The sequence below is a fragment of the Pundamilia nyererei genome, unplaced genomic scaffold (assembly GCF_000239375.1).
Source record: "Pundamilia nyererei isolate P.nyererei 1_Seehausen unplaced genomic scaffold, PunNye1.0 scaffold00004, whole genome shotgun sequence".
Taxonomy (NCBI): Eukaryota; Metazoa; Chordata; class Actinopteri; order Cichliformes; family Cichlidae; genus Pundamilia; species Pundamilia nyererei.
In genome coordinates, this window is record NW_005187405.1 from 7,595,853 (window position 1) to 7,616,775 (window position 20,923).

General features: G+C 42.5%; 1 protein-coding gene across 8 annotated transcripts in view; it reads right to left on the reverse strand.

Moving 5' to 3' along the window:
• Positions 1–4,815: 4,815 nt before the first annotated feature.
• The window catches only part of adgrl2b.1 (adhesion G protein-coupled receptor L2b, tandem duplicate 1), an 88,942-nt gene continuing 72,834 nt past the window's right edge, over positions 4,816–20,923 (reverse strand). For 3 of the 8 annotated variants that reach the window (XM_005721430.1, XM_005721429.1, XM_013912565.1), the window contains 7 exons: positions 20,437–20,657; positions 19,607–19,673; positions 17,406–17,497; positions 15,957–16,125; positions 13,909–14,037; positions 12,741–12,837; positions 4,816–6,899 (listed from right to left, as the gene is read on the reverse strand). In XM_005721430.1, coding sequence (XP_005721487.1) covers positions 6,028–6,899; positions 12,741–12,837; positions 13,909–14,037; positions 15,957–16,125; positions 17,406–17,497; positions 19,607–19,673; positions 20,437–20,657 — 1,647 coding nt within the window. In that variant the 3' untranslated portion in view covers positions 4,816–6,027. Of the gene's footprint in view, positions 6,900–7,528; positions 7,583–11,542; positions 11,669–12,740; positions 12,838–13,908; positions 14,038–15,956; positions 16,126–17,405; positions 17,498–19,606; positions 19,674–20,436; positions 20,658–20,923 lie in introns of all 8 variants that reach the window. The other 5 variants (XM_005721428.1, XM_005721427.1, XM_013912571.1 and 2 more) reach the window with 4 other exon arrangements.

The window sequence follows — 20,923 nt, forward strand, 5'->3', positions numbered from 1 at the left end:
CACATCACCTAATATGCTTAATTGGTAGTAGGCTTTCGAGCCTATACAGCTTGGAGTAAGACAACATGCATGAAGAGGATGATGTGGACAAAATACTTATTTGCCTAATAATTCTGCACTCCCTGTATGGTTTCCCTCGGACCTATTCATGCACGGTTGTCCTTCACAGTGCATTAAAGGGTCAACCTTGTGCCAGTTGCTCCCAAACTCACACTCGCATTTTTATTTTTCAAGGATTTTATTTGGTTGAGATTTTGGCAGATTTGGTCCTCCATACTCTCTGTGCTGTCTTTTGAAAATACTGTTTCTCTGAATTGCCAAATCAAACAACACTTTGAACTGGGACACACAGCAGAATCGACTACATTTTATCTTCACAAATGTATTTATTTTTTCCACGTCTAGACTCCAGTGAGATATGCTTTCTCACACATTCACCTTTCTAGTCCTAGATTTAAAAAAGAAAAAAACAGAAAGAGAAAAAATAATTACAATCATTATGTTTTGTCTCAAATGGCCAAAAAATGTGGGACCAATTGCTTAAATATGGGAAAATTCCTTTCTTGACCGTTTGATTAATGGCAGTCGTGTGTTGTGTTTGTGCCTCCCGGGAATGTATTGATATTACTTTAAGGGAGACAACCCAACCAAAACACAGCCCTCTACAGAGTGTTTACTGTATAATGGGTGTGACAGGCTACCTTAGCCCAATTCTGAGGTCACTGCTGGTGTTTCCTACGAGGTATGACAGTTTTACAACTGCGGGGCTCAGACTCAGATTGTTTCTGACATGTTAGACTGCTGCTGCTCGCCGTCTGTCTCACCATCTTTCCCCTTCGCTTTCTCCTCTTCAGCCTCCCTGACTCAGTCTGAAACACACTCCATTTCTTTCTTTCCCTGCAAATTATATACAGGCTTTCTGAGCCAGCCAGCCAGGAAAAGGGACTCTTGAGCATATTTTAAGCCAAAAGTCTTAATCTCTCATAATAGCTTTTATTTGTTAAAGTTGAGTGAAAGCCCATATTTCATTTAAATGGGCCTCTGCTGGGACCGATGAGGGCTAGTTGTGGTAATTTTCTAACAAGCTTTAAAACAACAAACTAGAAATGTAAAGGGGCTAAAATAAAAAAAAAAAATAAAAAAAAAACAAAACAAGGGTAAAAGGCCAAAAAACGCAAAAGAAAAAAAAAATTTTCCTTTTCCCCCACTCCTATTCAACACACCTTTCACATCTATTCTCCACCAGCATAAAAATGCAAGGCAGCTTGATTTCGCCTTGTTTTGCAGGCAGGTTTGTGTCACACAGAGAAGCCGAGTGAGCCAAGGCAGTGCGGCGCTGTTCGGTGGGATGGGTGGCAGCAGATGCAGGAGCGGTTCAGATATTCTTTATCTTCATGCTGCAGAGCAGTGAAATATGGAGGAATGCAAGCTTTACATTTACAGAGGCCCCGAGGACACACAACTCTCCCCCTGCATTGTGGTTGTGATAATATAATCATGCATAGTTTCTGCACTAGCTAAAGAATAAAGATTGCTATCCAAGAATATAAATATTGTCTGCAAGAATGTGTTTTAATTTTAATAATAATGCTCCACCCTCCTTTCCAAAAGACAGACTTTGGTGGAGTGGGTCAAAAAGCTGTCTCTGTAAACATCCTGTTCATGTTAGCTTTGAGAAAGCTTTGGGGGGGAATTTGTTAAGAAAAAAAATGTACCTCCTTTCTAAGTACTCACACAGTATACAGTATATAGGCAGTCATTGCACACACACACACAAGCACACCACATTTGGCTGAGGCTCTGTGATCTGATTTTGAATGCAGCATCTTGTTTGATGTCTTTTTGATGATGGACATGAAATAATGTCCAAATCACCAGAGGCTGGAACATCAAACAGTTCCAAATGAAAACACGGTAATGTCTTCTCGGACTGAGCCTTATTGCGCCTTCATTTGCCACTGCCCCATGGAAGCTGGGCTTTGACTACGAACAGATAAAAGATGAGTTGATAAATGAAGCACTTTCATCTCCAACAAACTTTGACAACTTTTTCATTTGCAACACAAACACTGCATGGCTAATACGCTGCATCATAATATAATCAGATAATGAGAGACGGTAATGTCAGCAGCTCAATGAAAAGTCAAAGGTGGAAGGAATATCTTTGAAGAGGATGAATGGTCGGAAATCATCGCAGCAGGATAAGGAGTGCCCGGGAAATGCTGATCTTTGTATGAAGAACCCCACACACGCACACCCCACTCCAACACACGCAGGCAGACAAGCACAAACAGTACAAGATCATTTATATATTGTTCTATTTCAAAATCCAATGTTCTTTAAGATAATGGGGTGAGAGAGCTAATGCAGAGCACAGGTGACTTAGTGATAATGAACCAATATATATGCATCATGCAAAACTGAGCCTTATGCTTGGCAAAGAGAGCTCAGCACATCCATTCATCTCAATTTCGCCTGTTATGAATCACAGGCGGGGAAGCCATCCTCGCAGTTGCATCACGCGTGCCGGTCCCGAAGGGTTCGTCTCGTGTGAAGTCCCGCTGCGAGCTCGTCACGTCCGGCGTTTATCATAAGACGGCTTTCGCAGAGGGTGCGGGCTCATTCCCGGTGAACCGCGAGCAGGTCATCAACTTTGCATTTAATTCGAGTCTTAAGTGAAAGGAAGCAGAGTTTCTGGATGACTTGCAGATGGGTTCGGTGTCTCCCGCGGGGCTTTTTGGATGGCCCTGTGTAAACCGAGAGGCCGATGTTCAAACAACAAGACAGAAAGCCACGGTGGACTCAGAGCTTTGCTTTGGCCTCCGTGTTAGTTCCCGACAGCCTACTGGCACCCAGCTCCAGTTAATAAAGTGCACCACCCAGATCCTGCTGCGACCGTATGTCTGCTGAGTGGGTGTATGTGTGTGGTCAGTTCAAGCTGAAAAAGCCACGGATGAAAGACAAACTGCATGCCACATTTGCTAAGTCTGTGATGGGAGTCTCATCCACTCTGTCTTCTCCTCAGATGATGCGCAGCAGCTCAGCACATGGAATGATTTAGACACAGAGGATGATCAAAAATGATTATGGCACGTCTTGTTAAACTTGCATAATTACTGTCACAGCGTATTCTTGCAGTGGCAGTCAGAAGCTCGAGCTGATTATTATTATTTGTTTCTTTTTGGTCAATAAAGCCCACAAAAAGAACTACACAGGCCACGAAGCTTCAACTGCTTTGGCGCGATCATTAAATGGCCGCGATAGTGGGCGCAGCTTTTTTAAATCCGCAGTTCATTCCTGCAGCACAGCTCATTAAGTAGTGGAATTTAGAGAGAAGAAAATAATCTAGTGACGTATTGCTTTAGGATGGTCCTGGCAGATTAAACCTCTTCTTTAATGACGATCTCAGATGTATCCACGTCAACAAGCTCAGTGGATAACCTCCAACCCGTTCGAGCCAACTGTCAGGAGCTTCCCAAACGCAAATGTTTCATTTTGTCTAACCGAGTTGGTGTTGCTATAAAAAGAAGCGATAACAGATGGATCTCAATTAGTTCTGAGTTGTGACTGCAATTTATCACACGCTGTCAACTTTAGATTACACCTGCAACTCTTTAGCTGAGTTCTTTTCCTTCTTCCCCAAAACGGATTTACACCACTGGGGGACTTTTTACGAAGCTTCTGCCGCCGCCGATGCTGCTGCTGGACACGGAGCAGACAGGCATTACGGTGAGACAACAAACGTCCCGTACAAAGCTGCGAGATGCAAGCGCAGATGCAAGAAGAGACAGAATGAGGACAGAAACAACATCTTGCTGTGAGAACATCATGGCTGACACACATAAAGGAGATGTTTTTCTCTTTTTTTGTGCACTGGAAGGCTAAAATCAGACAACATGCAGTCTCTGGGTAGAAAGACAACCATCAGACTGTTAGAACGATGCCGATTGAATGTTGCACTCACACTATTTGCACATTTACAAATGATTTTGATAAAATGCAAAACATTTGTCTAGTCTTGTGTCGATGCGCCTTCTTGCCAACAGAGCATGTCTGTGTTGAACGCGGGAGCTCCAGGGTGTCTCCTGTGGTGTCTGGCAGCGTGTCCTTTGGGTGTTTGGGTTTTGCAGGGTTTGGGCCACGGCTGCTCGATCTGATTGGGATTTGGAGGATTTTTTCTTTTGGATGCTGGGTTAAGACTTTTGGCACTTTGCAGTGTTTCACGTTCCAGTGTTGTCTGGGGTTCAACTGAGGGCACTATCCTGCTGTGTGTGAGGATGCTGCCATCAGGGAGCATCAACACAAAGTGTATTAAAGAGATAATTAATTCAGTTAACATACAGAATATTTGATTCTTTATGTAGTGAAAAAGGGGGGATAGTGTGATAGCTTGGCAACCTGTTCAAATGGGCAGCTGGGACAGATTTGAGCCCCTCCCCTGCAACCCTGAATTGGTTAAGCAGCTGACAAAATGCCTGTGTGAATGGAAAAATGGGGATTTTTGTTTTTTATATGTCATGAATTATAAAGTTATCCATGAATTATTTATATTTGAAACACAATATGACGTCACTAGCAAATCACGTGTGCATTAATCCACCCAAGAAAATACTTCCACACAAATCCACAATTTATTCCCATTTACGCGAAGAAGAAAATTGATAAATGTGTCCACATGTTTATGTAAAAATGCTTGGTTTTTTTCACCAACGAGTCTGTAGTTTGGGTCTATTTGTGGGTTTTACCTTCAATAAAAGTGTGAAATATGTCTGTGATTTATTATTCCGAATGCGAATAAGCAACCAAACATCTGCGAACAAGAAAAAATTTCACATTTATTTGATATCAAACAGGAGTTGAATTAAATACCAGCTGATGATGGGCTCTTACAAAAAGAAATAAAATGAACATAATCAGTGCTGCAACAACTTTTCACACTTCCCAACCATGTTCTTTTTTTGTTTTTTAACATTTTTCTTGGAATAATTAATAAATTAATTCGTGTCAAAGGATGAAATGTCCTCAAAAACTGCAATATCGCATCTACGTCGCATTAAAAAAAGTCTCAGAAACCCGACAATTTCTTTCAAGTAAAATAAATTACACGAGGATCCAATTTTACTCCAAATCTGTGCATGGCCCGGTGTTAACAAATATTAACTACTGGCGAAAACTCATCATTCATGAAAGCAAAAAGCACTTCACAAGCAGAGACGTGAGCATGATGATTTCATATGGATTTTGTATCTCCCAAAAACTTTTTTTTAAATGATTTTCTCATATTCAAACATACTACAACAAGTCAAGTGTGAGAGGAAAAGCACATTTCCACCATTTTTGATTAGCCTTGTCTGAAGAATCTTATTAACATTGAAAGGGCAAGAACTACTGAATGGTTGCCTTTCTTCTTCTTCTTTTTTCCTTTTTTAATTTCACTTTTTACACTAGTGGTACAGCAAAATATATTTTTTTCAGCTGTTACTTTGACAACAGTTAAATGTGCAATAGAGAAAATATAAGGCCTGAGTCTGAATTAGTGGTTTCTTAACTTTACAGTCCTGACTGTGTAGTGGAGCCACACTAGTTCTAGCTCTGCACTTCTTGACTAAAAAGACCCCGGTTCTTCAAAGCCCCCCCAGGAATACGTCAGGAGTTTCATAGTTCTTAGAGTACTTTTCCCCCTTTTTTTCTCTGTTTTTTTAACTCTTATTCTTCGATTTTTCTCGCAGTACAACAGAAATGCCAGATTTATCTCGGCCTACGTGTCATTCTCTGCTCCTCTTTAGTCCAACAGCAGAGCCTTCACAGTCCACATTTGTCTGGCCTCAGATGGGATGTGTTTTGTGTGTTAATGAGATCTGTGTGCAAAAGTCATGTATTCATTCATTCCTTTTTCCACCCAACAACTTTTCACTTCTTGTCCTGACACAAAGAACAGAAAGAGCGTGTGAAGTGCGGAGCCAGGCTCGCCGGCTCTCTCCGATGCACCCGTCCTGCTAAAACCTGTGCAAACAAAGCGTCGCCCGCTCAGAGGCTGGTGATGAGCTGCATTTGTCCGTCGGCGGGCGCCTCTCCGTCATGCGCACAGTCTTCGTTGTTGGGTGGGATGATGCACCCGTCGCTGGTGCCCCGGTTTATGTGGTAGTAGGACAGCGGCTGCGGCGCATCGCCGAGCTCAGGCATGCTTTTGTGATACGCGTCCTCGCTCTCGCTTTGAGGTGAGGGGGAGAGCTCCTCCTCCTCTTCTTCCGGAGGGTATGGGGAAGCTGAAGGCGAGGGGGAGTCTCTCAAGTTTGGCATGCTGGTATAAAGGGAGTCTCTATTGTTGCTGGGTGAATGGGAGCCCATGTCCTCCTCTGCGGTAACAGTCTCAGAGCCATGGCCGCTCTGGCCCTCCAGGCACCTGGGGGCCTTCTGGGAGCTGTACAGCAAGGAATGAGTCCTCTGGGGCAGGAGAGGGGCTTCCAGCACCTCCTTGTGGTGGGGGTGCAGGAGCAGCTCCAGGGTGGCGTGGCCTCCTCTTCCGCTCCCTCTCTGCGGGGATGAGGCATCGGCGTGATCTGCCACGATGGCGTCATCCTCGCTCCCGCTCCCACCCCCGCCCCCTCCCCGGTCCACCGTCACCCTGGTCTGCGGAGGCAAGACTCTGTCCCTCTCCCGTGGAGCATCGCGACCTTTGGGAGCCCCGCGGGGCCTGAGGTTGTTGTGGACAATCTCAGATATGATCAACTTCTCAAAAGCGGCATCGTCCAGGTTGAGGCCCCCCAGGTCACCCGGGGCTCGAACGCCCACGGCCTCATAGTCGTCGTCTCGCAGGGAGTAGCTGTTGTTGAAATTGCCGTTGAGGGGGAGGGTGTCCATGGCACTGATGTCCCTGCTGTTGCTCAGAGACTGCTGTCCTGCAAAGAAAGGCGGAAATGAGCAGGTGAGACGCAACGTTTCAGCTTTTCACAGAACAAGGCGGTCTCCACTACATCATCCACATGTGCTTGATACTGCTCAGGACACTTTACTCTTGTACTCTTTGATCTCTTGATTCATTTTAATTTTAAACAAATATCAAAAAAAAAAAGAGAAAAGAAAACTTTTAAAATTCAAAGGAGAACCCAATTAGCTTCCCACCACGTCCAAGCTCATTACTGCTGAATATCATTAAAGCCAATCTAAGAGATTATCCTGAACAATATTGAAGAAATGAGAACAAAAGATGGCTTAGAAATCAAAAATATAGTACAGCAACATGTAATTAGGTAGCTCATGACCAGGTAACAAAGCAGCAGGAAAACAGAAGAAAACTGGAATAAAAGAAAGAAAGAAGTACAAGCTGATGAGGAAGTGCAGTGATGTTAACAATGAATAAAACATTCCAGCAAAACTATAAAAAAAATAAAATAAAAGAAAGAAACGAGGGCATAACAAAAGAGTAATGTCAAACACAGATGGCAAACCACCTCTCTGCACTGGGGCCCCACAAGCACAGCAACAAGCCCCAAACACCACAACACACAGGCAGGGTGCAATGACTCACTTTGCCACCACTCACATCAAGTGTGTCTGCTCAGGCTACCTGGCCTAAGAACAGCTGATTTGCAAAGAAAGCAAAACAGATGCTTTTTTTCAATTGAAGCAGAAACAATAAAATCACTCAAATAGGAAAAAAGTGGAAGCTCGTAACATCCATCCCGGATTCAGTTGACCCAGCTGGGATTGTGTCCTTGCGCTTAACTCGAGTTTAGTGCAGAGGCTTTGCTTAAATCGCTGGACGTAGATGGAGAAATTATTTTGTTTACCAATTTGAGCGAGCTAAAGGACAAATCATGGACAACTGAATCCTGGACTCAGCAGGTGAAAGGGTTCAGCAGCAAGCAGTCTTTAAAAAAAGAAAAAAGAAAGAAAGTTGACAGAAAAAAAAAGAAAAAGAAGAAGTCAAAGAAAATATTTCCTGATGAAACGATTTCTTTCTGAGAAACACAAAATTTTTCCGCCTTTTTCAAGTGTACATCTATCAATTTTACACGAGCGAAACACGCACACAGACGTACACACAACAGATTACTCCTATTCTGTGCAGCCCTCTGACTAAGCTCAAGTAGCAGGATGGATGTGGGGAAAAACAGAGGGAGGGAGGAGGGGGCTGGTTTGATTTGATGAGGATTTTATTTACTGGGTAGACTGCGAGTGATATTTCGTAGGCTGACGGCTGTGTCGTCACAAGCACACATAAAAAGGGGAAAAGGGGGAAACTGCACTCTTTCAAACTTGTCAGAATATGATGATGGTACCTGAAAAAAAAGCTCTGAAAACAACATCAAAGAGATTTCCTTTAAAAAAAAAAAAGAGTGCAGGGTGCAAAAGGACACAAAAAGGCAGTGGTGGTAATGGTGGAGGGATTATTAGACAGTTCTCTCAAAAGGCCCGACTTCCAGATATGCATTTGTTTATGCTCAGCTGGGCGATTTTGTTGCAGACAGGTATTGTCTACCGGGAGAGTGGGTGAGGGAGGGAAATGATGTGAACAGAATTCAACTGGACACAGAGACAGCTGCACTCTGGGAAGCTTTCCAGCAGAGATTCATCCAAGATGTTCTCCTTACCAATTTTACAGCACCGGATGAGCATCTGTGGAGTATTACTGAGTATTAATACACTTTATAGTAAAAGACATGCTCATCTTTTTCGCAGGAGCTAAGTGTAATGACTCTAGCAGGGGAAATTTAGAATAAGCTTGAGTTAAACGTGACATTCTCTCGGCACTTATTTCATCCTTGGATGGTGATCTTCACACCGGGATTTGACATTTGTGTGTCGCAGTGCTGTCTTCTCTCCTCAAACTAGTTTCCATATGTAGATCCTTACATCCTTTTACTATTATTTTTTTGTCTTTTTACTTTCTGCTGTCCTCCTGTTTAAACGCAGCTCAGCAAAGCGGTCCTCTGCAGTGGGATATAAACTGTTTCTACAGGTAAAGTGGAGATTTAAGCTTGGACCCAAAATGATCTGCTAATTAAATATTGCCATTTTTACCTGCCTGCTCTGTTCTGGTGTTAACCTGCAATTATCCAACAACGATTAAGCAAACATTTTAGGCCAATAAAGCAAGAGCTGTCTGCGCACACGCACACACGCACACACACACACACACACACACTTTTGTGTTGAGCTGCTTCGCTGCTGCAGAGCTCTAGAGAGCAGGGCAAAAATATATATCACAAAAATGTCTTTGAGTTCCTGAACAGACATTTTATGGTCCCAACCCTGCTTCATTATCTCTAAGTGTGAAGTGCACTCATTGTGCTGCAAGCCAGTTTGCAGCACAAAAGGAGAGCAGCAGCCACAGCATGTTAAAGCTATATGTTACTGCAAATCTTGCTCCTTATACTCTTTTGCCATAGAGCTTGTATTTTTTTAAATATTCTCTTTTATCATCAAATGCGTGTGTATATCTGAGAGCTGTGACTCTGCCCGCATTGCGTCATGTGCTTCTGCTTTCTCCCCTTTGATTAGGTTTCCTTTGCTTTGCCAGTGAGGAACTAGGTCACCATAAACACTAACACAATTTACGCTCGGGTTTTTCTTTAAGTTAGCTAAACAGAATGCAAAGATCTCGCGTAAATACGTCGCTCGTAAATGGTATAAACGATCCGAATCGTCACCAAAAACCTTGCATTCAAGAGAGGGCAATTCTCTTATGACTGCTAAGTGGACGAGATAAGATAGCATTGACGTCTCGGAGTTTATCTCCCTCTGTGTTTACAAAGGAGAAAATTGCCTCGATAAGAACAAACAAAAATACAGAGAAGGTGTGAATGAAGAAGAACAAAGCGAAACCTTGTGTAATTATTCTCAACATTTCCATTCATGCTGTGTCACAACCGCAACCTCAACAGTTTCCATGTTTTTGGTGAATTTAGTAAACAGACTTAATGGAACAGTTCGACATTTTGAGAAATCGTTTCTGGCAGAGGCTTAAATGAGATGACTGGTACCACTCTCGGTATCTGTCTCTCAAATATGAAGCTGCAGTCGGGAGAGGGCAAGCTTAGAATAGCATAAAGACGGGAAGCAGGGGTAAACAATTAAGACAGCTCTGTTAAAAGAAAACAAAATCTGGCTACAGGCAACCCCAAAGCTCTCTGATGTGATATCTGAAATTATTATAATACATGCAAGAACTTTTGCTTAACTCTCTCTTAACCGGTAACTTCCTTTCTCCGCTCGTTGCCTGGGAACTGCTCAGATCAAAGAAAGAGCCGGCAGATGACCTGCCCGGAAGTGGCAAATTGTTGTTCTTGTATGGATTAAACAAATGAGATGGATTAATTAGCGTTAATTAGTGTGCTTTCCAAGTGCTGATAGATCGATGTTGTCACTGAAGGAACTCAGGCTGACTGTTTTGCCACAAAGACTGAAACCTGTTGTTCTTACACGTTTGCTTTTGCACAAATTCAACAGACAGGATAAAACCTGTTAATTAGTAAGTCTTGCACTTGCTGGTTGGCGGATTTTCTTATCATTTTGCGAGGCTAAGCTAGCCATTTCCATCTGTTTATACCACAGACTGTAGTTAAAAGATGGATGCAACCTCAGGGCTGTCCTGTCAAGTCTGTCCTGTAAAAAGTTCCGTGCATTGAATTTCATTGACTAATAATGTGCAAATATCAAAGAAAATGCCAGATGTAGCAAATATGATACCAATGAAATATATATTCATGTATGCAAATTCATTTTTTGCACTTCTCCCGCTTTTGATTAAAGCTGCTGTCGCTCCCTTCAATCCTCCGCTCCCCTTTCAACAAATTAGCTTTTAACCTAAGCCTAGCGTCATCCATGTCGAACTATGTGATGTTGGGAGGACACAAGCATGTTTGCTCTGGTTACAGATCCTTTTGCGTAGCCAAATACAAACATGGTACTGTAAAACAAGCCCTATGGAGGCTGCTGCCTTATTTTGGACTGAAAAGTGATCATATGGGGCTAAGTTTTAGCTAACGCTAACTTAGCTGGGACAGCGCCACCATAGGCTATATAAGTATAGATTCTACATTTATGGTTAAACCAAACTCGTGTGCTGACATCCACCCATCAGCCATGGCAGTCGTACCCGCAGGGTAAATAAAATTAATTTTGCACAGTAGTTACGAAGGGTAGTTTTTTTATGCTAGAGTGTAACCTTCTTTTCTCCTGCTCTTCATGCTAAGCTAACCTGTTGGTTTTCCAATTATAAGAGATAAAACATTAAAATTAGCAGGCTTTCTAGTTGCAAGCTGGTGGGGTTTCTTTTGTTTGTCTTGTTTTTTTTTGTTGTTTTTTTACAATGCCAAGCTGTCTGTTTCTCTCTAGTTTCACTCTTTTTGCTGAACTAAGCTAGCTTTGGGGTTGACTGGCAGAAATGAAAGCCGTTACAATCCTTTTGTTTGTCATTCATCTAAAAATGAGCAACTGAATGAAACATAATGTTGCTTTAAACATAAAAGGAAAAGCAAAAACAAAACAAAAAAGCAGATAAAATGCATAAGAATAAAGGTGGAGGGCAGATGTGCACCTGGGGAGTGAAAAGCCGGTGGAGAGGGGGTGTTGCACACCACGGTTTCTGCCAGAAGGTTGTTATAAGGGTTAGTGTCGTGGGTTCGAAGGAGAGGGTTAGTTAGGAGGTAGTTGCCAGTCATCCCTGAAATAACAGGAAGAGAAAGACAGAGAGGGAGAAAAATTAGGAGGGGTGGAAAAAGCAGCTGAAGAAGAGAGCCTGAGTCATTGTATCTCATGGTCTGTGGTTATATGTTGGTTAGCTGTCCACATAAACAACGGAGCTGACGTTCACTGTCCAGAATCTCACACTGCAGAAGATTTACAGCCTGCGATCCGTCTGCCTTCTATTATGGACAAGGCAGCCATAGAAACGCCGGTCAAAGCAAACCATTATCCAAACAGTCATCTGCTCTAACTGACAAACAGTATTACTGCGACAAGTGTCAACCAAAAAAGCATAGCTGCACAATCAGCTGCTGTGTTTATATGGAACTAATTCATCTAAACAAACTCGTTCGGTTGAGACAGAAAACGAAACACGTCTAAGTGGCGCGTTGTGACCATGTCACAGCATCCCCATCATCCTCAGCATGCTTGTGTATATCTTTAGGAATGCAATAACCATCCCCTAAAATAAATAAATAAATAAAAATAAAAATAAATCCAAACTAATTGAGAATTAGAGCCAAATCTGTGCTGGCGCTGTCTGCAGCCTGAGCTTCATGATGCTGGGATCAGTCCAAAACCTGCTCTGACCTCAGCCTGACTTTGCTCGTCTCCCTCTCCTGCTTTCATGCTGACAATCACCCCAGGATGAAGATGATTTAGAGGGCTGCTGCGCAGTCAGTCTCTCCGCTCAGGGTCGTTATTTGAACTCAAGTCCTCGTCTATAACTTTTTATGCCAGACTAAATATCGCACCTCCTTTCTGTCACTATTTTTTCCCCTCCGTTCAGACGATCCCAGCGAGCAGGAGCGTAGCGGAAAAAGCTCTGAACTTAAGATACACAAGTAACATTTAATGCTATTTTTTGATTGCTTGGCTCTAAGAGAACGGAGGCATTAAATCGGGTCTTATCTTACTCCTTTCTGAGCTGCCACATAGCCAGGTGGGTCGCATCCATTGATGTGTTTATTGTGAATTCAGAGCTTCATCACAAAGAGAATGGCGCATGTGTCTCGTCTGGCGGTGGCGAAGGAGAGATGGCTGCTTACCCTGGTTGAGTGTGGAGGTGCTGTTTATGTCTCCTGAGATGAAGGAGGACTCTGACTGCTTCCTCACAGTGTCGTTCCACATCCGCCTGATGCGGCTCTGGGTTGAGAAAAAAGGCAGCCACTGATCAGGACTCAACACGGCGCGACTTTTATTGAAGGCTTTTTTGCCCCAAAGGGTTGAGTGGCTATGCGAGTTTGTGCTTCAAACCTGCACTTGTACACAAAAAAAAAATCCAGCTCATTCACCGCTTGATGACATGTTTGTGTTCAGGTACAACAAAGCCCTTCACGTGCTATTGATCCAACCAAAAATGGATACGCTGAGAGTCTTACGGTTTGTAATTTGAGAGATCGGCCCTGAGCAGCATTTTTTTTTCTTTTTTCTTCAGATGCTAAGAGCAGGAGCATCCGCCAAATTCCCAGAGGTGCTCTTAAGATAGCTCTCACAAAGACAAGAAAGAAGATATTACCACATGCATGTATCTGGGGTTTTTTTTGGTTTTTTTTTACAATTTTCAAATAGGGTCTACCTGTGGCCACGATAACACATATATGAAAGAAGCACTGGGTGTAAATGCCTTTTCGGGATTTTAAAAAAGGAAAGATTTCTTAACACAAGTGACAAGAAAACTTCAAGTCCATCCTTTGATCACTAACATTTAACATTACACAGCCAAACAATCTGAAAACTACACTTAAGCTACAATGTGAAGGCTGAAATGTGACATAACGCACTGCACTCTGTGACATTTCTATTTCAATGCCCAACCTCTGTAGAGAAGCTTGGCTTTACGGAAGAAAGTGCAAATTTAGCGTTTAAGAATCCTTTTCAACACTTTTATATTTTCAATCAAAAGATAAGAGTGTGTTACTTTGTCTCTCAAACTTCACACCTTGTCTGTACTCATGGAAAAGCACTCAGCCTGAAGGCCATTTGTAGCTCAGTCTTAAAAATGGCTTAGAGTCTATATATGTTTAAGAAAACAGGGCTAAATACTTTGTTTTATTTTGGCCTTCAAAAGTGCAAGAAGGTAGCGAAAAATACTTTATGAAAAGCCCGTAAAATGTTTAGTAATTAATGAATTACTCATTCTCTGCGGTGCAGTCTATTTTAAGGTACAGTTCTCTAAATCCTAAACCTTGATATGCCAGATTCTCTGGTGTGTACCTGAGTAGCGGACGAATAGCGGGCCGTGGATCGAGACGTGGCTGTCTTGGCTGAGCTGTGGGAACCCTCAGACGGCAGCGCCCCGCAGCACTGGGACTGACGGAAACATTTGCTGTACTCTTTGCGTACCTGCAGAGGAATAAAAGATCAGGACAAACTCAGCATACAGACACAGACAGCAACCCCCCCCCTGAGAGATGCAAATCCCAAATCTTTATCAAATGCCATCCAGCTGACAGCAGTTTAAATGTCATATGTGTAAGGGCAGGAATAACAAACAGTGTGCAGCATATTGCAATATTGTAACAAGAAAGCATTTTGACATGAGTGTTGCTACATATGAATATATGAAATACCAGTTAAAAAAAAACAACAAAAAAAATAAACTGGAAATGCTCCTATAAAGAGATACAAATAGCCACACCTGAAATCTACTTTAGATTCAGTGACAAGCAGGCAAATCTTCGCTTAAATCTTTAGAAAATTCCCCCTTTTAGAAAAGGTGAAACAATTACTGAATGTTTCCTCTATTTAAAAAAAAGACAATTATAGATAGCAGTTAACACACATATTGTTCTGTCTCTACAGCAGTTTAAAATGAAATTAATTTATTACCATAGAGGACAAAGAAAGGCAAAAAAATATCCTGACATTTAAAAACCTGCAACAAGCTGTTCATATTTGTCCTAAAAAGCAACTATAAACCAACTGTGCAATTAGTTAACTAGTTAATATCTCCTCGCTAATTTCCTGCCAATCAACTAATCACTTAGAGTGATTAATTATTAATAAAACTTATTAAACTTGTTTAAGTAATTCTCTTCCTTTAGTTTACAAAATGAGAGAAGACAACTCAAATCATAGCTGTCACAATGTTGGATAATTAAAAGCTACTTTCAGCTGCTCCCTTATTCACAGCGGGTAACTGAACATGTTTGATTTGGCAGTTTTACACTGGATGCCCTTTCTGACTCAATCGCAAAGGCCATTTGTCTCTATGGTTGGAAATGAGTAAACCGCAACATAACAAAGCCACAAAATGTGGAGATACCGGGGACTGAACCCAGGGCCTAATACACTCTATCACTGAGCTACATACACAGATGCCGGGAGTGCAATTATCGTGACTAAACAAATTCCCGCATAAATATTGCATATTTGTCACATGTTCATGTTTCAGATCATCAAAGAAATTAGACAAAGATAACTAAAGTAAATACAAACGGTGATTAAATTTATTAGAAAGCCATCCAAACCTCCCTAGTCTTCTGTAAAAAAGTATTTTTCGGCAGTCCACAGAATATCTTCCCTTGGTTATTTTTTGACGAATGTGAGACAAGCCTTTGTCCTCTTTTTGGTCAGCGGTGATTTTCTTCTTGGAACTCTCCAACTGTAAAATCATGAACTCTGACCTTTACTGAGACAATTGAGGCCTGAAGTTCTTCAGATGTTGCTCTGGGGTCTTTTGTGACCTCCTGGATGAGCCGTCGATGCACTCTTGGAGTAATTTTGATAGCCTGCTGTTCCGCGTTTTCTCCATTTGTGGATAATAATGGCTCTCACTGTGGTTCACTGGCATCCCAAAGCCTTAGAAGTGGCTTCGTAATCCTTGGCAGACTGATAGATGTAAGTGCCTTTGCTTGTCTGCTGTTTCTTTAGATCTGACCGTAATGTTTGGCTTTCTAAGATCTTTTAGCTTACTTCACTTTGTCAGGCAGGTTCTATTTAAGCGATTTCTTGATTCAACAGGTCTGGCTTTCCAAAACATTTTGGTAAATAAGAGTTAATTCATGATTTAATAAGGGGGACAATTACTTTTTCCACATAGGCCCAGCCAGGTGTGGATAGCTTTTTTCCACTTAATAAATGAAATCATCATTTAAGTGCATTTTGTATCAACTCGGGTTGTCTTTGTCTAATATAAAAATTTGTTTGACAATCTAAAGCATGTAAATGTGACAAATACGCAAAAAACTAAGAAAACAGTTTTTCACCTTACTGTTAATCTATTTTACAGCATATCTGAGACACAGAAGGACAAATCTTACTTTTTTCTGCAGCAGGCAGTGAAAGATGAAGATGAACATCCCTTGCAGAGTGTTGAAGATGGTAAAGAGGTAAGCCATCACTATAGAGGACTCATTGAGAAAGAACAAGCCAAAGGACCACGTCAACCCCAAAAGACAAAGTAGAGCAAAGGCTCCTAACACCCATGACCTGCAAAAGACAGGAAAGAACAACATTAAAACAGCAAAAAATCCTAAATTCCCTGCTTCTCCACTCCTGGACAACACCTTTTTGAAACACCGGTTTTTTTGCTTGACAATTTGCACTAGTGGTGGCAAAGTATAAAAATGCTGATACAAATTTTGCAGACAGCGCACGTTCACTGTCTGACAGTTAGGAAATTTCCTTGGTCTTCCTCTGAATTGTTGTCTAACAAGACTGCAAACACAGCAGGATTTTCCTTGGTGGTTTCCAGAATATAAGATAACTCGACAGTCAGTTTCAGTGGCGATGCCTGGTCGTTACTGACACACAAGAGAGAAGTAAGGCATCCCCAGAGAGATACCACGAGCCTGGAAATAAATGGGACAACAGCATGTTGTCGGTGGGAGAAAAATCACAATGAACAATGTTGAAAATGACGCCTAATTCTGCTTGCTGTCTAGTGCAGCGAAGATGTTATTTCATTGTTTAACAAGTTCCTAAATTTGAGTCAGAAACCAAATTCATAGCAGATTCGAGTTGGACCATAACAGTTAATGACTACTGAGTACTTATTATAATGTGAGAAATCCAGCATCCATAAATGTGAGTTTTGTCTGTGCAAAAAAATCCAAAAACCAGTTCAATGCCTTATCTTGGGTTTGGACCAAAATCAGAGTGAATGTCTTTGAATCAGACACCCACATAACATATGTTGGCCTGCCCTCAAACATATTGTTGAGCAAGAATCCAGGCATAGAAACGGTCAGAGGCTTTCGTCTTTTCACAACCAAACGCAGCAGACAGAAAACGAAAACACTGAGGCCCCCCTGTTTTTGTTTTAGAACTTCAAATCTGCAAAGATTGCGGTTAAATCCGCCTTTCAAAGAAGCCTATAAACTATGCCAACACAGGAGCAAAAAGATACAAAGGTCAGAATTGCAGTTATGAAGAAATAAAAAAAAAAAAAAAAAAAAAAGGCAATATACCCCAGCGTAGCGCAAATACAGAAATCATAAAATGAACTAAAAAGGCACCACCTACGGACTGAAATAAAATCTAAAGGGAAAATTACTGGTCTGGTCGGGTTTAAGAGAGGAGAAAATCAAATAAACGTGTAGGTCAGAAGCTGCTTTTGAAATTTCAGGAGGTAGGCAAAAGCAGTAATGGTGCATATTATTTTTCTTCCCACTCCCCCCGCTCAGCAAACACACACACACACTCTAACAGCAAGCAGCCACAGCTCAGCCTCCTTATCGACTAGAGTGACACCCCCCCGCCTCCCTCACCTTATACCCCCGATCCTGGACGAGTCAGGTTTCATGGAGGTGGAATGCTTCACCATCTTGTACATGGTCACCACCAGGAAGATGACATTGACCTGTCAAAACAGATGCCACATAAGGGTTAACAGAACGCATTTAGGTAGTCATGTGATTCCTGCTGTGGAGCAAGTGCTCCAATCCTTTACTGTCACGCTGACCTTGTGTTTGATTTCTTCAATTCTATATATGCAAATAGAAATCTTGAAATTAAAAAGTAGTCAGTGCAGAAAACAGCTCCCTTAACGTTTTACATTTTCAACCAGAATATTTTTTGAAGCTATTCTCTCGCTGGCTCCGTGGCGTGTGTCAACACAAACACACCTTTACCGAGAGGAATATGAAAATTTAATGCCTCTGTGCAGATCACAAAGTACATTGACTTTCAAAAAGGAAAAACAACTGTGAGAGGTTATCGCCTTGGTCTGCTTCACACAGCTTCGATATTCAACATCGGCTACATTCGAAATTTCTCCCTCATGTTTGTCATTACAGCTGATTCCAAACACAGAGTACAAATCCACAAAATAAGGGACGTCTATCTGATGAAACAGATCTAATAAAGTGCAGGCAAGAGTGCCGGGAGAGAGAAAAAAAGTTCAATCTAGTGGGGAAAGTATAGAGTTTGAATGTCATGTTTTAAAAACAAGCTTCACCGAGACCAGGAAAAAAACATTTAAGTGATTCAAGCCATACATCCAGAAAGGTTTCGATGCTTTCAGGATGTCTCTATCTCTAACTCTCTAAGCACTGCAGGCCTGTAGCCACAAAGGGAAAGGGAGGAGATGCACTTCAATTTGGCACGATACCACATTCAACCTTTGAAATGTGCTTCTGTTAATATTCAACGAAAAAGAAAAAAGAAAAAAATGGATCCGGAGTCTTATCACGTGAAAAACTTCTACCCTCAAAAACCTGCTCCGGGCGTGCATTTTTCAAGCGCACCCAAGCGCTTCGAGCGTGAACGGGGGATAATAAAAGGCACGAGTTGGCATAAAAACGGACCCCTAATGATCGAGATGTAGTGCTCTCCAGTTTATCAAATATTTCAGTTTCAATTCTCATTCACAAATCAGCGGCAAGATCCCCGGCATTATCCCGCGTGAACGCATCCCGAGAACACAGGCGGCAACAAAAGCAGGGTCCTAAATGGAAACAAAGAGGCTGTGAGTGGAACGCAGATGGAAACCAACAACAGCGGCGTTGAGAAAGATGGAAGAAAAAGGAGTGGCTAAAAAGACAGAAAGAGGCTTTTAGATCACAGCTTAGAGTAATGCCGTGTTTTGTCTCCCAGCCACAGGGGCCGATTTACGTCTGCTTGAGTCGAGAGGCTGGAGATGCATTTAACACAGCTGTAAGTGGTGACACAGATACGATGAGACAGACAGCGAGGAATGGAGTAAAGGGGGCACTCTGCAGAAACATGAGGCGAACTGCATGTGCCATCTAAAATTTCTACTTCCCTGCGAAATCAAGAACATATAACAGGGGCTGCCTACACGGGTCTGGCGTCCATCTACAGGCTATGGACAGATTTACATACGTGTTACTATATACGCCTATATGGATAAGCGCTCTGGGTCTGCTTAGGTCATGCTGAATGCGTGCATGTGATGCGCACACGTTGTGCGTGTGTCTATGCGCATGGCGAACACCCAGCGCCGTGCATGAAATATTAAAAGGTGAAGATGGAGATGTCCGCGCTCTAGGATTGGCTGGGGATGCGTCATAATCCTCAGCAGGGCTATGAGCTGTGGTAATAGTTGTCTGGCCCACCCACTCATTACTTCCATGTTCACCACCCCATCCCCACCCCCCGCCACCATCACCCTTGTTTTCCCACTGAGCAAATGACCTTCATGCCTGAAACGATTTCTCCTCCTGATTGCAGCAGGGGAGTATTCTCTAGATGTACAGCAAGGACCAAACAGCTTCAAGTTGTTGCCGCTCACCAATTCTGATTTCAGAGGATTTCATAGCTGAGTGGACACTGATGTCCTCGTGTCAGCTATAATGGGACCACTTTCCTTTCATGCAAATTGATCTGAGAAAGCAGAGCTAAGAGGCTGCCAGCACAGACGGAGAGAGAGAAATCTATAAACTATTCTCTGAGCTTTTCTTTCAAAGAACAAAAAGTTATCACACGCGTGCACAAATTTACAACTTACCACAATTATGAAGGTTACAGGTCCGATGAAGCTCCAGATGAAATGGTTGTCGACTCTTAACCAGCACCTATAGGGTGTAAAAGGTGGTGTTCAGTTCATTAAATCGTCTCTTTGTGAAAACAAAGTTGCTTCTCATTGATCGGAGCCCAGCAGAGCCGGCTGCATGATAGGCCGCAGCAACAGAATAGAAACTCCTTTGACCGCAAAGAAGAAAACCCGACCTTAAGGGAGTGCTGGCCTCGTGCCATGAGAAGCTGCAGTGTAAAAGCCAGTGGTTACTGGACTCATGACTTCACAGTCTGCAAATGTCTACAAATGTGGGATATCTGTGTGTATGTACAGTACAGTAAACATTGTAATGTAGACAGTTTAAGAATGAATTGCACCTCAGCCCACGTTTATCACCGGGAAACAGAATGGAAAATAGAGTCTGAAAAAGGCGGTTTACTTAAATTCCATAAATTAGAGAGGACTCGCCGTTTTACAAATCATAAAGCTTGCTGCTTGGATGAAGACCAGCAGAGGAGTGCATAAACTTTTAACTGACATGGGCGGCAATTATCCACATCCACAAGACTAAAAACCCAGCGAGCGAGTGCAGCTAGCCAGCACATTCATTAATGCAGCTACTTTGCTCACAGCCTCTTCTTTTAGCAATGACAGGCTGTAAATTTGCCAAGGGGCCAGAGGTGGACTACTCTTTGTGATATTACTATCATTAGCACATACAGTACATGCTGTGTGGGTGTGTCGCAGTGGGGAGAAGGGAGGACTAAAGCTTGTGATATTTATCCCGGGAAGAAGAGCCTCTGCAAAGATCCCACACTTACGCCCGCTGAGTGCCGTAGCTTCTGTAGTCAATGGCCGCTGAGATGCCCACCACCACGGCTGGGATGAGGTACCCAGACATGTAGTAATACTTCCTGCGTGAAAACTCGCTCTCAAACACCTCGACCAGCATGAGGTACAGCTGCACGCCCTCCAAACACATCCACACGAATGCGGCCAGGAAGCAGAAGTGGAGAACTCCAGCGATGATGGAGCAGACCAGCTGATGAGAAAATACAAGCAGATGTTACACGCAGAGGTAAAAGGACAGTGAAAGAGCTTATTTTACTAAACCCTGCGCCTTGGATGAACACGCTTCCCTCCCTGCTGCTTTGGAAAGGTTTATTCATGCGGTCAGCTTTCTGCTGTCTGGGCTGAGAGGAATTCAGAGTGTCATAACACCAATCAAAGCAACCATAATAAATGTGTAATTCTATGCTACAAAACAACACTCCTGACCCGGATGACCTTACCCTGCGAAACCTGTGG